Genomic DNA, 14124 nt, shown 5'->3' with positions numbered 1-14124 from the left:
AAGGCTAGCAGATGGCCAGGCCTGCACTCGAGCATTTGTTTTGAAAGCAGCCAGTGCCAAGCTGCACTTGAACCGCTGGAACTGGCGCGGGCACCGCTTCAGAACTTTACAGGACTAGTGAAGCACATGCAGGCGATTCGAACGGAGCTGGTATGTTCATGATTTGGGCGGTATCCATCAGACTAGTAGCCATGCAACATGACACTAAAACAAGAGCTCACAAATTTGAGAAGAGTAACAACAAAGCATGTAAAACTGCTATGGCGGTGTAAAGCACAAAATGAGTGAACATAAAGATGTGGAACTATTCCCAAAAACAGAGCATCAAATAAAGTTACCACAGGAACGGCATTGTGAATGCAAGCAAGGCGGGATGGCAAGGGTGCCCCTGAGCTATGAATTCTGAACAGCAGTCCGTGTTATTTTGGTTACAATTGCTGGAAGTAGCTGCTCTCTCTCTTTTCAGCTTGAATGCCCTTTTCAAATACATTCCAGGCACCTTCACTGCGGGCTTCCTCAGCATCCATATACAATTAAAGCTTCGAACTGCCTGCTGCATTTGAAACAAACTACATTCCCTTCTGAGCATCAGTGATGTGAACCAAAGGAAAGTGATGATGACGATGATTTGATCCAAATGAAGGAAGGGCAGCTTAGCCAAAGAGTGCTATGGCTAAAGTGATTTTCGGCTGCACGAGATAGGGTCAAAGACTCAATTTTCCCAAGCATTTTACCCTAGAGAAACTCAGCAGCAACTGGAAAACGCTTTGCACTTCCTGAACAGCAACACATCATTTCGTGTGTGAAATGTTCCACGGGTTTTGGATATCTAATACTGTAACCAACTTATTTTTCGGGCTCAATACTCTGCAAATTCTACTTATGTCACAGCTTTGGAATGAGCAGCGAGCACTGAACTTCATGCAGTAGAACTGGCGGGCCTCTCGGTGCTCCCCTCTTCACTGCAGGTGCGCAAGCATTCAGATGCTGTAAAGGCAGGAACGTGACAACGCTACAATGTGCCCCACCCTCGTGGCACAAACCATAACAACTCTGTTGTAGACAAACAGAAAACGTATCAATGGCTGTTCCAGAAGGAAGACACTGTCTGATGTAATTCCAATGCCTGCCAAATTCCACATCTGTAGCCAGGACCTCCTTTTCTTTCTTCTTTTCTGCATAACGCCCAATTCATGCACTGACTTCGGAATTTGACTCGCAGAAGCCATCAAAAGCTCTGACCGATTTCATGTTCACTGCTGCACAGGTTCCAGAGATCTCACGTGAAGGAAGGGCTTTACAAAATGAAGCAAGGGAATGGAAAATTTAACACAAAGGAACTCGGGCGATGGTTCAAGAAGAAGTCAGCCGCAAAGAGCGAGGACAGCTGCTTCTAGAAATGATGCAGTCTCTCTGGGACTGCATCACTATTTTTCACTTCCAGTTGATAAGAACAAAGTGCTCATCTCAGGGACATTTAGTTTGAGGAAATTTTCCCAGAATTTGGACATTTTGGTCAAATTACTCGCGGGCCACTTGTTCTACAAGTTGAACAAAATTCACACATAGAAAAAAAAAATTAGGTCTTCATGATAACTACATCATTAATAGTGTTGATGTGCAACGTTCATAATCTTACGCACTAAAATTTCTGCATGCATGTGTCTACGGGGGCTCTGCCAACGACAATAATGGCAGTGACATAGAAAAAAAGAAATTGACAAAGAAACACAAATGTGGCGCCTTTCTGCCAGAAATGTTACTCTCCAACATGACAGGATAGACTGATACTGAAGGTAGTGGTGATAGTTCAAGAGTACACGAGAAGTATGACCACAACATAACAACAGATCACTGCACTCGAAGCCAAGCTCATGGCAGGCTCCAGATGAAAATGGGCATATGGTGCTTACCTCAGGAAGGTTCTTAACATAGTCCTCAATGGCCTCCAATGCTTCCTTAAAGCTGGCTGTCTTGCTTGACTTTGAAAACTGCTCTTTGCTGGCCTCATACGGCTTGATCTGGTCCTCCTGGATCCATGCACTGAAAACATGGTGCGGCATTCAGCAGGAGTGAATAAACAAATCAACTGCATGTTATCAAATGTAAGCCCTAATTTACTCCAATTCTCCGCACTGTCGCACTCACTATAACCTGCGCCATGCAATGATCAGAGCTCACTTCACAATGCAGTTTGAACCTGTTGTGCCTATCTTTCGATAAAAGAGGATTCCCTGCATGTTATGCGACATCTACCACAATTGCTGCCTGCACAATGGTGGTCATGTCGAGTACAACTTCACAACAACCAATGAAATCAAGAAGGCTTTACTACTGGATCAGTGAACCCACCACTACTGTGGAGGAAACTGCAGTGGTGAGTGACTACAGACATCTCAACAGTGAAGCAAACAGCTGCGTCTCACACTCCATGAAACGTTCAGACCTCAAAGGTCACCAACACGACTACGCGATGGCACACATCGCTTTCATGCGTTGGAGCACATTCTCATTGCCAAGTTGTGATGGTTGCAACTATAAAAACTAACTTGTTTTCAGAAGCTGCACCCTGCCCAATTTCGAATGACAGCAGCCTCCACCAATGAGCATCAAAACCTTTAATCAAATGCCGTATGGCCTGATGATGCAGGGACAATTATTCTCAGGCCATCACATTAGTTTGAATTATGCTTTCATTAACCGCTTTGTTTTTAAACTACCCAAATGACAATACTAATGTGCCCAGCATAAAACGTGTGCAAGGACCTGAAATATGACACTGGTGTAGATACGCAGTCACTCTGTGCTGCCGTGAAAGTCCCTCAAGACTGTGCTTGGATTGGCCATGGCTCTTTTATAAGTACGCAAAAATGTTTTTGGGCCTCAAGGAAGCCCACCTTTACAATGAGCACTGCAAAATCATTTCTGTTAATTCTAGGCTACACGGGGCTCATCCATACCCAGTGAATATCGTTCAATATGTGTGTGGATGCATGTGAACCACGAAGCCCTTCGCCACTGCAATACTATGCAACCCACCAGGTTTACAGCCAAGCAGACATCTCCAACAACACCAAACATTCACTCCCTCTCTACCACCTACTCTTGCCATGCTCTCCAATGTTGAGATAAGACCATGTGCCACATACAGTATATATTTCAGTGTGAATTTGTGTTTGGTGTATTTATGTTTGTTCTGGGCTTGAAACGGGCGGTCCTCACAGCATACTCCTGCTTCTCGATGCTACAGTGGCAACAGAACGATGAAATCAGATGCAAATGATCTCCGTGGTTTTTTCACGACTACTGCTATGGCTCATGAGCAATTTCTTTAGACAAAATCGAGGCTCTAAACACTATCGCTCACTGACAAAACCATATAGTGGCCTACAAACCATGTCAATCTGCTGGGTCCGCAACTTGATGGTCCCAACCTGCAATGTGAGCACCTATTGCTTGCTGCCAAGCACACAATTGCTGGAAATGGCTGGAAAAACTCTTACATAAGTCTTCACAGGTTGTTACCAAACATAAGTCAGAATAAACATTCCCTATACGCAAGTTGCCGCTTTACAATAACCTTAGGCTTCAGCGAGAGCTTCACCATCTTTGAACATTTAGTAGGTGCTGAGTTATGAGGCTCAATATGTCCAGGCACAATATGACAGTAGTTTCCTTTGTTCTACTTCTTCGAATAACAACAAACGTAAGCTGCATGCTGTCAGAGCACCTAAACTACATCCTGGGTGTGCAGTACAACATTAAGAACGATGGCCATTCTGAATTCCCATCTCTGAGCAGTGCACTTCCGAAGTTCAAAGTAGAGCAATGACACACAGGTAAACTAAGCAAGTGTTTTTCACTTGTCGCATAGTCACCAGAGAAATAGCTTGAATTTATGACCATAAATTGTTGTGCATACCCTCTGCAAGAACTGGGTCACTGCCCTTAGCAGCAACTCGCGTGAGCAGCTGAGGAGAGCTACTGGACTGACGACGCAGCACGACTCCGGGTGACTCGGTTTACTACTGACACTCCTCATTTCGCTGCCATTATTTCCAAGTCAATGTGTAGTCCCGATTCCCGCAATGCTAAATGCTAACCTCGCTGCTAACAGCAATTATGTTCAAGGTGATAGATTACACATGGCAGGATTATTATTCAGTGGTCACTTAATGCTTGAACTTCTAACAATTTTTTGGCTCAACAGCACAATCGTTAGTTTTGTTCATTATTGCATTGTGTGCGACAGCTCCTCACTGTCTGGCTCCGCACCTCGTGTGTAGGTTTGTCGGTGAAGGGGGTGTGGGCGCATGCAAGAAAAACAAGAAAACTCACTAGTTGTTGGTTCCAAAAAAGAAGATGCACTGCATCGGTTTCTTCAGCGCCGGCCTCTTAACCTCCTTAGTTGGGTTGGCAACCTGTAAGAGGGCAGAGGCGCGTACACACAGTTAGAACCGTGCCTGTTGGTGTAGGCATGCCATGTGCCGGTAGCGATACGAAATCTCCCGCCACTCCAAACCGAAAGTCAAATACAACCGCAACGCAGACGCCAATGGCCGCCGGACAGAGCCAGGCATCTTCAGATACGCATCACGCAAACGCGCACGTCACATGAAGCCATCCAACGAGGTACTATCGCAACTAAACTAACCTCCCGCCCGAGTCAATTGCGGCGGGTTTTGGCGGAATCCGCTAGGCCTAAAAGCGTATAAACACCGACACGGGATGAGTTTCCCCGGCAAGCGGGACACCCGATGACCACCGTTAACGGTACATTAGAACGTAAGGAAGTCAGACAAAACAAAAGAAATTAGACCCACTGTTTTCACCTTAGCCTCAAGCTACTTGACAAGGCGGAGAGCACGCCGATTTTGAATTTGAATGATCGTTGAAGAGGCGCTATGAACAAAGCCACACTACCTTTCCAGGCCACGGAGAAAATCCTTTCATTTTCGCCCTGAAAAGTAGAAACGTGACATCAGTACACTCCATACTATTATAAAAATTACCATCAAAGTCGGCAAGTAGCTCCGAAATGGTGGGTTGAACAAAATCTCTCACCACACAGGGTCACCGATGTTATACTTCGTCGCCATGCTGGACGAGGAGCGTCGTAGAGGCTGACGGGATTGCAACAAAACGCGCACGCTATTCTACAAAAACAACTGCACATTCTCAGTTTCGTAACAGACCTAGCTAAACAGAATACCAACAGTACCATCGCAAAAAACCATAAAAACAGTTTACTTTTTTGAAACATCTTTTTTTGTTTATATTACCAAACATTACTGTGCTATAATCGAAACCAGAAGCAACTTAAGGAGCTTTAAAATTTCAGAAATTGCCAAAAAAAATTACTGTTTTTAGTTATTTTATTAAACGTTTTATGCATCCATTTGAATGCCTGATTTTTATGCTTCCCTGACGTTTCATCGCTAAAACTGATTGGGAAGTGCTCTAAAAGGTTTTTTTTTTTTTTTTCCTGGACCGCGGCGGCTTTGAATTGCGAGGAAACCGTGGAACGCTCGAACAGGGGGAGCGTTTTTCTCCGTTACGGCTTTCTGCCTGGATACTCACGTTGCGGAGTAGACTTCTTCTACTTTATTCTACTTCTGCTTTGACCCATTTATTTTGTTGCACTCTTCTCTTTTTAATCCCCTCATCTTTCCTCTTCACTGCAGGGTAGCCAACCAGAACACCCTCCTGGTTAACATACCTGCCTTCCTTCTTCCTCTTTATCTCTCTTGGGACCACTAATTTGTGAAGAACGTTTCTTCCCACTCTAGATACGTCAAACGACAATGCATTGCAGAAATTCAAAACTAAAATTTGCGCTTAGCGGGGGAAAAAAAAAAGATTGTCTTGACCTGTAGCATGCCAGTAGAGATGCAATTAATGCAGAGTCAGCTTTCTCCCACTTATTCTTAACCATGCAGCCTTTTCACAAGATTCAGATGAAAAATATACATTAGAAAACAATATTCTGGAAATGTAACTATGGTTTTATGAGAGTAGCAATAAAATTATTTCTAATATCTGCAACAAATTTCATTTATATGCATCAAGAAAAAGGATGTTTGCTTAAACCACATCCCCCTTTAAGTTCCGGAATGGCACAAGGTTTCTATGCAACTGAAAAATTATTGCTATGATTAAATTCTGCATCACGCATCATGACCACAAGGCAAAGAATTTTTACAGCTTGAACTTAACTGCCTTGCCACATAATGCTGACTTTAGTAAGACATTTACCAGTGCCACGCCATACATGTTTCAGCCAAACTTGCGGCTCGTCGAAGCTGTTTCCCTATTACTTCGCAGATAAATTAGTCCCTGACAACTTCTTACAAGTGCTATTTCAGTATTCGTCTATGGAAGCTAGCAAGACAAGTCAAGTCCAAGGGCTTTGGCCACATAGCCAGTATTGATTTACTATCTTTTTTCAGCTAGAAGCATAGGAGAGTCAATCTCTAGCAGCATTTAATTTGAATTTTAATTTAACCCCAATAATGAAAACTTCATTTGCAGCAAAAAGCACAAAGAAACCGTATTATTTTTGCTGCAACAATATAGGCAGACATTGTACTGCACATCCATGGCAAGTTTCATGCCTGAAACCAGTCCTGTCAAGCTTTCAACAATCTGTGTATGCAAACAAGCTACTCAAAGTTAAAGCTGAAAATTTCGTGCAGTGGGTGGGTTGCAGTGTTTCAACACTGTCTGAACCATCAAAGAGCATGCAATATAACAACTCCATTAATAATATTTTTATTGTATTTTATTAACAATTTGTCAGGTTCCTCAATTTTATTTTTCATCGCTGCATCAAAGTCCTGCATGTGGAGCTCCTTCATATCTTCTTCCTGCAAACAAACAAGCAAAAAATGAAATAACAACAATGAGGGCCGCGGTGGCTCAGTGGTTAGGGCTGGTTGGGGCGCCTGGCTGCTTATGATGGAGATGAAATGCAAAAGATGCCATGTGCTATGTGATGTCAGTGCACATTCCCCAAGTGGTTGAAATTATTGGGGAGCCCTCATGTATGGCACCTCTTTCTTCTTTTCTTCTTTCACTCCCACCTTCCTCCCTTCCCTTACCCACTGTTCAGGTGTCCACCGAGATGTGAGACAGTTACTGCACCATTTCCTTTCTTCAAAAAAACCAATTATTTTTTTTCCAAGATGAAATTTTTTAAAACGAAGTGAAAATATAATATTTCTGCCAGTGCCAAGACAACACATGGTAGATTAGAGCTATGTGCAGGGCAGCTCCTTATGGGAAAGGCTTCACTTCCAACATGGTGGGAGGGCTGTCTGCTATGTGATTATTCAAATGAGGTCAAGAAAGCAAGCCCAAAGCTGGAAGCATGCACTCAAGCGTGAAGTGCTACTGCAAGCAGATTTTTCATCTTAGGTGAAGTATGTTGCCACCTCAGTGGGATGGGAGGTGCCATGCCACACCTTTCCACCAGCAACACACATATATCCAATATAAATAAAAAAGAAATATGTGCTCATGCACTAGCCACATGCCAGAATCAAAATTATGAACAAGATCAGTGTGAGAGCACTGAAAAACGATGAACACCAAGCAACCATCAGAGCAACGAATGCATTCATGCAGGCAACTTCACAAAAAAGGAGACAGAAAAGAAAGAAAAAGGAAACAGCAGATTACAACAAAAAATTTTAAGCAATGCCTGTTCAAATTGATCAGCAAAGAAAACAGGCAAAGCGAAATGCTGTGCATGATGGTGGCACACTGTGCGCAATGTATTCAATGTATTATCGCAAGCAGAAAACTATTCGCGCACTGACCAGGCATTATGCAATGTTTATTTGTATACAGATAACACTGCCGAAATGCAGTTCATCTGACATGCTGCAATAAAATAGACTGCATGTCTATTTGCTTGAAATGTGACAATCAGTAACCTTCTACCAGTTGCAACCAGAGAGACACTGAAACTGAAAACTGACACTGAAAGGAAAAGGTTTCGCTATGTTCGTTTTCTGAACAGCATTCTTTGTCCTTTAACACCTGCACAAGGCCTTGCCCTTTCCTGTTAAACTTATCTTCTATAGATAAGTTCACCAGATGTGACTAGACAGTTTCCAAAGGACTGCGACACCACATGACTGTTTCTGCAATGTGCTTGATTGTCTGCAACAATGTAAGCGCATTGGAAAGTTCCATGTCATGTTTAAAAAAGTATAGCTGAAAGCCGCAGTCCACTAAACACCTAGTGCCAGAGTCGCTGCTGTTTCCGCCCAGACACTTTCTTTTTGTAGGCACCAGATCAGCCGGGAAGCAGTTTGCCGGAGTCTTAGCCTGCTTGTCCGTCCTCTACGCCTGCTTGCTTGCTTCAGTCCACTGCCACACAACATCCAGTGGAGGTGAACGTATGCAAACGGCTACCCTCGCAAGTTACTACACCAGCACAAGCCAAACCACCACAGCACGGACTTATTTCAGGAAACATATTGAGAGCAAGAGGTGTGAGGGACTCTGCCGTAAGTACTATGAAAAACCTCATGGCACAATCAGCAATGATCTTAGAGTGACCATAATTGCTCCCCACTTTCAATGGCTCTGCATACAAAGACCAAAAAATGGCTTGACCAACTTGACCTCACCGCAGTGCTTAAAGGTAACCGAAGGCATACTTTCTTTGTGTTGGAAGGCTCTACATGGACGCAGTATGAAAATCAAGAGACTTCCCTGACAGCCTGGGCCGAACTGAAGGAGGAAATACTCAAAACGTTGCTTTCAAGAAGAAAGTTGTGTAGCTATGTAGCTGCTTCAGATACATATCCAACACCGAAATGAGATGACCATAGCTAGCGCCCCTAATTTTCTGTGGTGGGATGTTTTTAATTCTCAAACTGAAGAACAAAGAATCCGTAGTATTCTGTGGAAAATATAGCACACATCAAATGGCCATACCAGTTTCTTTTTTAAACATGCTCCGCCTACTCCAAATGTGTTTTGGTTAAAATCGAATTTAGTCGTTGCCATTCAACATTAGGTAATGCTTGGTGTTTTATTTATGTGAAGAGTGGTGTTAGCCTAACACAATGGTCGCAAAACAAAGGAATATTTCGCTGATGATGCCTCGGTGCACAAATATGCACCTATGGTTTATAAATGAAGGCAATTAATGCTAGCGCACTTGTACAAAGCCAAGAACTGCCCTGACTCGCTTGTGACCATGTGCACAAGGGGGATGCACCACCCCTCCCTCTGCTATTCACTCTTGTTCCTGAACAATTTGATGCCCTCAACAAGAGGAAGCATCCAGAATAAATGCAAAGCATTACTCGAAACTAGACACATTTTTTGCTACTACTCTTAATATTGCTTTCGAAGGGCAACAGTACCACAAATCTCCCCACAGTAGGGTGCGAATGCATCGTTGCCAGAACCACCATGCTTGACGCACTAGCTTGCTCGTACAGATGGGAGAGCATGTCAAGGCATAACAAGAATTTCGCTCGTTACAAGATTATAGCTTTCAAGAGAATTCAGATGAATAAAGTAATTGCTCTGTCATTCCCACTGATGTCTGCAACAATAACATAAAAAAAGAATGCGGCTGCTAACCCACAGTTCCATGAAAAATGCTCAAATCCATGATTTTTCTAGAATTGCAGAAAATAAGAGGCCCTAACCATTGTGCTAACCCTGATATGAGAGAGGGAAAGATAAAGCTATTGACAAGAAGTGTCAAGCAGCAGACTTGTTAGCAGGAAGCACTAGACTCGAGTGGAATGCTGGACACACAAGCTTGCCAATACAAGTGACCAATGAAAGTCCTCATAACTAGCCACCAGAACCCGATAGGTGAAAGCAGTGATAACCTGCAAGAGATGGTCAATAACATCGTCAACAAAAACTGCACCAGCTGCTGCTATCGTCAACATGGGTTCAAGCAGTGGCATTTGTAGGTATTGTTCAAACAGAAGGCTAGCACACATTGGCTTGCCACAAATGATGATCCCAATAAAGAATCCACAAATGACAACCTGTTCCCCTAAACAGCACAACCCCAGACATCAAACAAGACATTCAAAGCCCACTCCGAGATGCACCCAAGCAGCCTGAACACTACCCTCCAGCTCTTTTTCTGCTCCCTACTTTTGAAGCACACGCCCTAGAAAATGCGACGCCTAGAGGACACCTGACTACTGTTCCACGTGTTTCCACAACAGTGAGGCTGAACGTAGTCTTGGACAGTACACAGATGAATGAGCCTTTGTGGCTCCACCTTCGACACAACATGTGCATGATTTGGGCAGCAACTGTGAGAAGTAAACAAATACCTAAGTTAAAAAAACTGTACACCACGGTGTATCGCCTGATCGCCTTTGCCATCAAGTGACCTCTTTGTATTGCCAAGCTGTACCTATAAATTACGGCTGATAGCTGTGTCCATTTTGATTCCAACCTATGTGTGAAGGGATCGAATGGGCAGCTGCGTTGAATCACTGTGAGGTCGATCACGCGCCCAGTCCGTAGGCTGCCAGGACGCGTCCCCAACACACTCTCGCCACTTCCGGCACATTGTGGTTCCTGCTGTCTCTGCGGCAGTGATGAACAGCCCTAATGGGGGCCCACTCGGCTTCGAAGGTCAGGCACCTGCGCTGCACAACGCTGCGCGGGGACCGAAAGGCCGGCGCTGCCCTCGCGCAGAAGGTTTCATTACGGGAAAACGGGGTCTCTTTCCGAGGCGGGAGCATTTAGCTGCTCGCCTTAAACAAACACAGCCGCGTCCACCGCCGATGGCTCGCGGCGCCGCGGCCCGCCGCCCTTGCCGACACCCGACACACTGTCGTTGCGTCTCGCGGGGGGGTCCCGTGCCGTGAGCTAATGGGGACGTCGGTTTCGGGGAATTGTCCCGGGCGGCGGACGTCCATTTTAACCCCCGTAAACAACAGATGCGGATCCCTCGTTGACGCCGCCGCGTGCATTAGTGGCACCGCGGACACGCCGGCGCCTCCTTGAAGCATCTGTCGAGAGACGACTCCCAGTCGCTTGAACCCGCCCGGAATGTTGTCGCGCCTCGTCCGTAACAGCGGCAAGCTAAGCCGCGTATGCGCACGAGAGGCGCCCCGCTGTGGCCCGATGACAGGACTAAGTGCGGAACAGCTGCGGGCCGGACGAGAGTCAAAGGAAAACGATTGCACTTGCGGGCACAATGGGAGGTTGTTTTTGCTTTTTCTTCTGGGGGCGAGAGTGTGAGCAATACTGTGAAGGCATGGGGCGTGCCACCTAAACCTGGTGGGCCAATCATTTCGAGTGTCTATTCCCGGAATGCCATGTTCGTATAGCTATTTTGATGTTCTTTTCGTGTTGGGCATTTTAGGGAAAGGGTTTTGAACCTTGCCGAAGCGGGAAGGCGTGCCATACAGTTTTTGAACCAATCAGGTGTTAGTTGTTTGTGATTGGGTGATGCAAGGGGTGGGCCAGTCTCCTAGGTCTTTAAAACCAGGTCCGGAGCCGGGAAAAGGCGTTCTGAGCTAGATTTAGATCCCTTGCATCTTTGGCGATGCCAAGGAGGGAAGATTTTCCCTTAGCCAGTCCCATGTAATCATGCCTGCCGTTTATTCGGTTGTAAATATGTGAATTCCTGTATAAAGTTTCAGTTTTCCTTCCTTCAGTCAAGTTTTGCCGGATCTCGTCTGTTATACCGTCTCGTCTCGGACGGTGGGGCACCCGGTGGTGGAGCCCGGTATACGAGTTATACGAAATCTCACCACGACCAAGAAGAACGAACCTATCTTTACTGGCGCAGTCGAGCAGGATCCTTTCGTTATCAGGAGATAGCAAAGGAGGAAGAGACGACGTTCCGGCAACGGGCCAAGCATCGGCGGCTGAGGAGGAGCAAGAGCTGAAGGCAGGAATCGGCAGCTTCCAAGGGAACCAGCAGCGGAGACTCCAAGGGTGGACCAGCAGCGCAAGGCGGTAGCCGGTCGGGAGAAGCTGCGTGGGGAAGCGGGCGGCGACAGAGAGACAGCGACAGCGACGAAAGTCGGACGCCAGCGAGGTGCATCTCATCAGTGGGTGAGTCCTCTTTGCCTTTCACCTTGGCGGGGGCATTGCTGTCTGGATAGGCGGTCTGGGAGTGCATGAACACCCGGTTCGCACACTTAAACCCGGACAGGCGGAAAGCGAGCACGATGAGTGAGGGAGAGGAAACGGTTGTTTCGGAGGACAGTTCGTCTGTGTCTGACGCTCAGATTAGCAAGATGGCTCTGGAAATGAAAAAAGAAGAGGCCAGAGCTGCTGAGGAGCACCGTCGAGCTCTCGAGGTCCAGCTTGAACTTGCAAAATTCCAAGCAAGCAACAAAGGAGTAAGCCTGGAGCAGAACGCCACGGCGTTGGAGAGAAGCGACTCGCGAGCGGAGTTCTGTCGGTACTCGAAATGGTTGTCGGGAGTGCTCCCGAAGTTCCCGGCAGAGGCAGAAGTGCCTGTCTGGTTCGAGTCGATTGAACACACCCTGGAGGCCTACGCGGTCCCGAAGGAACAGTGGGGCCAAATTGTATTTCCGCTAATAGTGGATAAGGTGCGGTTCTTGTCGACGCGCTTGACACCTTCGCAGCATAAGGAGTACGAAGTCCTGAAGAAAGTGGTGCTAGAAGAGCTTAAGCTCTCAGCGGGAGAATATCGCAGAAGGTTCATAACATCGAAAAAACTGCCTAATGAGAGCTGGAGGGCGTTTGCGACTCGCCTGCAGAGTTATCTCAATTTCTATGTGGAGGAAAGGGGGGTGAAAACGTTGGAGGGAATTGTTGAGTTGCTAGTGGCGGACCAACTAAAGAACACCCTGTCTGAGGACGCCCTTCGATACGTAACTTTGCAGGAGGGTGAGGGATGGAAGAAAGCGCCAACGTTGGCGGCATTACTGCAGACGTTCGAGGAAGCGCAGGGAAAGAACAGCGCAGTGAAAAAGCACGAGCAGAAAAAGGGGGAGAGCTCAAATGGTCGAGACGGAAAGCGAGATACGTACCAACCCAAACGGGAGGCGACAGGAATACAAAGGCCGGACACGAAGCAGAAGTATAAAGGGTGCTTTTCGTGTGGGTCGATGGGTCACAGGAGGGCCGAATGCCCGCATGGCTCGGGACGAACACCCACGAAAGCGCTTAACGCTAAAGGGGAAAGCCTTACTGCACGGGTGGCGACACAGGCACGAGCGGCCGCACAAAGCGAACTAAGACCGATAACTCTGTCTTGTCAGAATAGGCAAATTAATGCAATTCTGGACACAGGCGCAGAAATCACGGTTGTGCGGGAGAGCATAGTACCCCCGGGACTGGTGGAGCCACATGGGTCCATCGAATTGGTGTCAGCCTTTGGTGAAAAGGTACGGGCTAAGCTTGCAGTTGTGCCCCTGATGTTAAACCGCGGGGCAGGCATTTTCTCCGAGATTAAAGAAGCGGTGCCAGTGGTATGCGCTCTGACCGACAAGCTAGCGTCGAGAACGGACTGTTTGCTTTCGGAGGAAGCATGGGAGTCACTGAGGGAGGAGTGTGATATGAAAGGGCTAGTAGAGGCGAACGACGGTCAGGTGGCAGACCACGTGGGGGTGGAACGGGACAAGTTACACGGGCCGCTAGAAGAGAAACCAGTCAAGGAGGGCGTAACTCCCCACGCGGAAGTGCACGCGGTGGTCGGCAGGGCAAGCGAGAGCGGCGCACTAATCGCCGAAGACACAGCTCGTAGTGTAACCGAGGAAAGCAGCGCCTCGGCGGTTTTCAGGGAGGAGCAGCGCAATGACGCCACATTGCAAGAAGTGTGGAAAAACGCCAGGGCTGGGAAAGGTGGCATAACTGAAGTAGACGGTCTCCTCTACCATAAGGAAAACTTGCTTGGGCAACCAGTAATGCAGCTGGTGCTCCCTAAATCCCGACGTCAAGAAGTACTTAGGTTAGCCCATGAATCAAACTGGGGCGGTCACCTTGGATTCAGGAAAACTAAGGCGCGAATCAAGTACACGTTTTATTGGCCAGGTATTGAAGGGGATGTAAGGGCATACTGTAACAGCTGCCATGGGTGTCAGACAAGGGCGGATCGTCGCCAGACGGACAGAGTGCCGATAGAACCGCTAACGAGGCCTC

At 46.7% G+C, this 14124-nt stretch overlaps 2 protein-coding genes across 3 annotated transcripts in view; both read right to left on the bottom strand.

Moving 5' to 3' along the window:
• The window catches only part of Ndf (Nucleosome-destabilizing factor), a 111878-nt gene extending 106737 nt beyond the window's left edge, over window positions 1-5141 (bottom strand). For both annotated transcript variants that reach the window (XM_077662602.1, XM_077662603.1), the window contains exons 1-4: window positions 5065-5141; window positions 4924-4960; window positions 4339-4421; window positions 1914-2043 (exon numbers count right to left, since the gene is read on the bottom strand). In XM_077662602.1, coding sequence (XP_077518728.1) covers window positions 1914-2043; window positions 4339-4421; window positions 4924-4960; window positions 5065-5099 — 285 coding nt within the window. In that variant the 5' untranslated portion in view covers window positions 5100-5141. The remainder of the gene's footprint in view (window positions 1-1913; window positions 2044-4338; window positions 4422-4923; window positions 4961-5064) is intronic.
• Window positions 5142-6755: 1614 nt separating this feature from the next.
• Window positions 6756-14124, bottom strand: part of LOC144128840 (STAGA complex 65 subunit gamma-like) — a 31226-nt gene continuing 23857 nt past the window's right edge. Inside the window, exon 9 of the mRNA XM_077662600.1 lies at window positions 6756-6866. Coding sequence (XP_077518726.1) covers window positions 6854-6866 — 13 coding nt within the window. The 3' untranslated portion in view covers window positions 6756-6853. The remainder of the gene's footprint in view (window positions 6867-14124) is intronic.

Source organism: Amblyomma americanum, chromosome 4 (genome assembly GCF_052857255.1).
Source record: "Amblyomma americanum isolate KBUSLIRL-KWMA chromosome 4, ASM5285725v1, whole genome shotgun sequence".
Lineage (NCBI taxonomy): Eukaryota > Metazoa > Arthropoda > Arachnida > Ixodida > Ixodidae > Amblyomma > Amblyomma americanum.
This window is presented reverse-complemented; position numbering and strand designations above follow the sequence as displayed.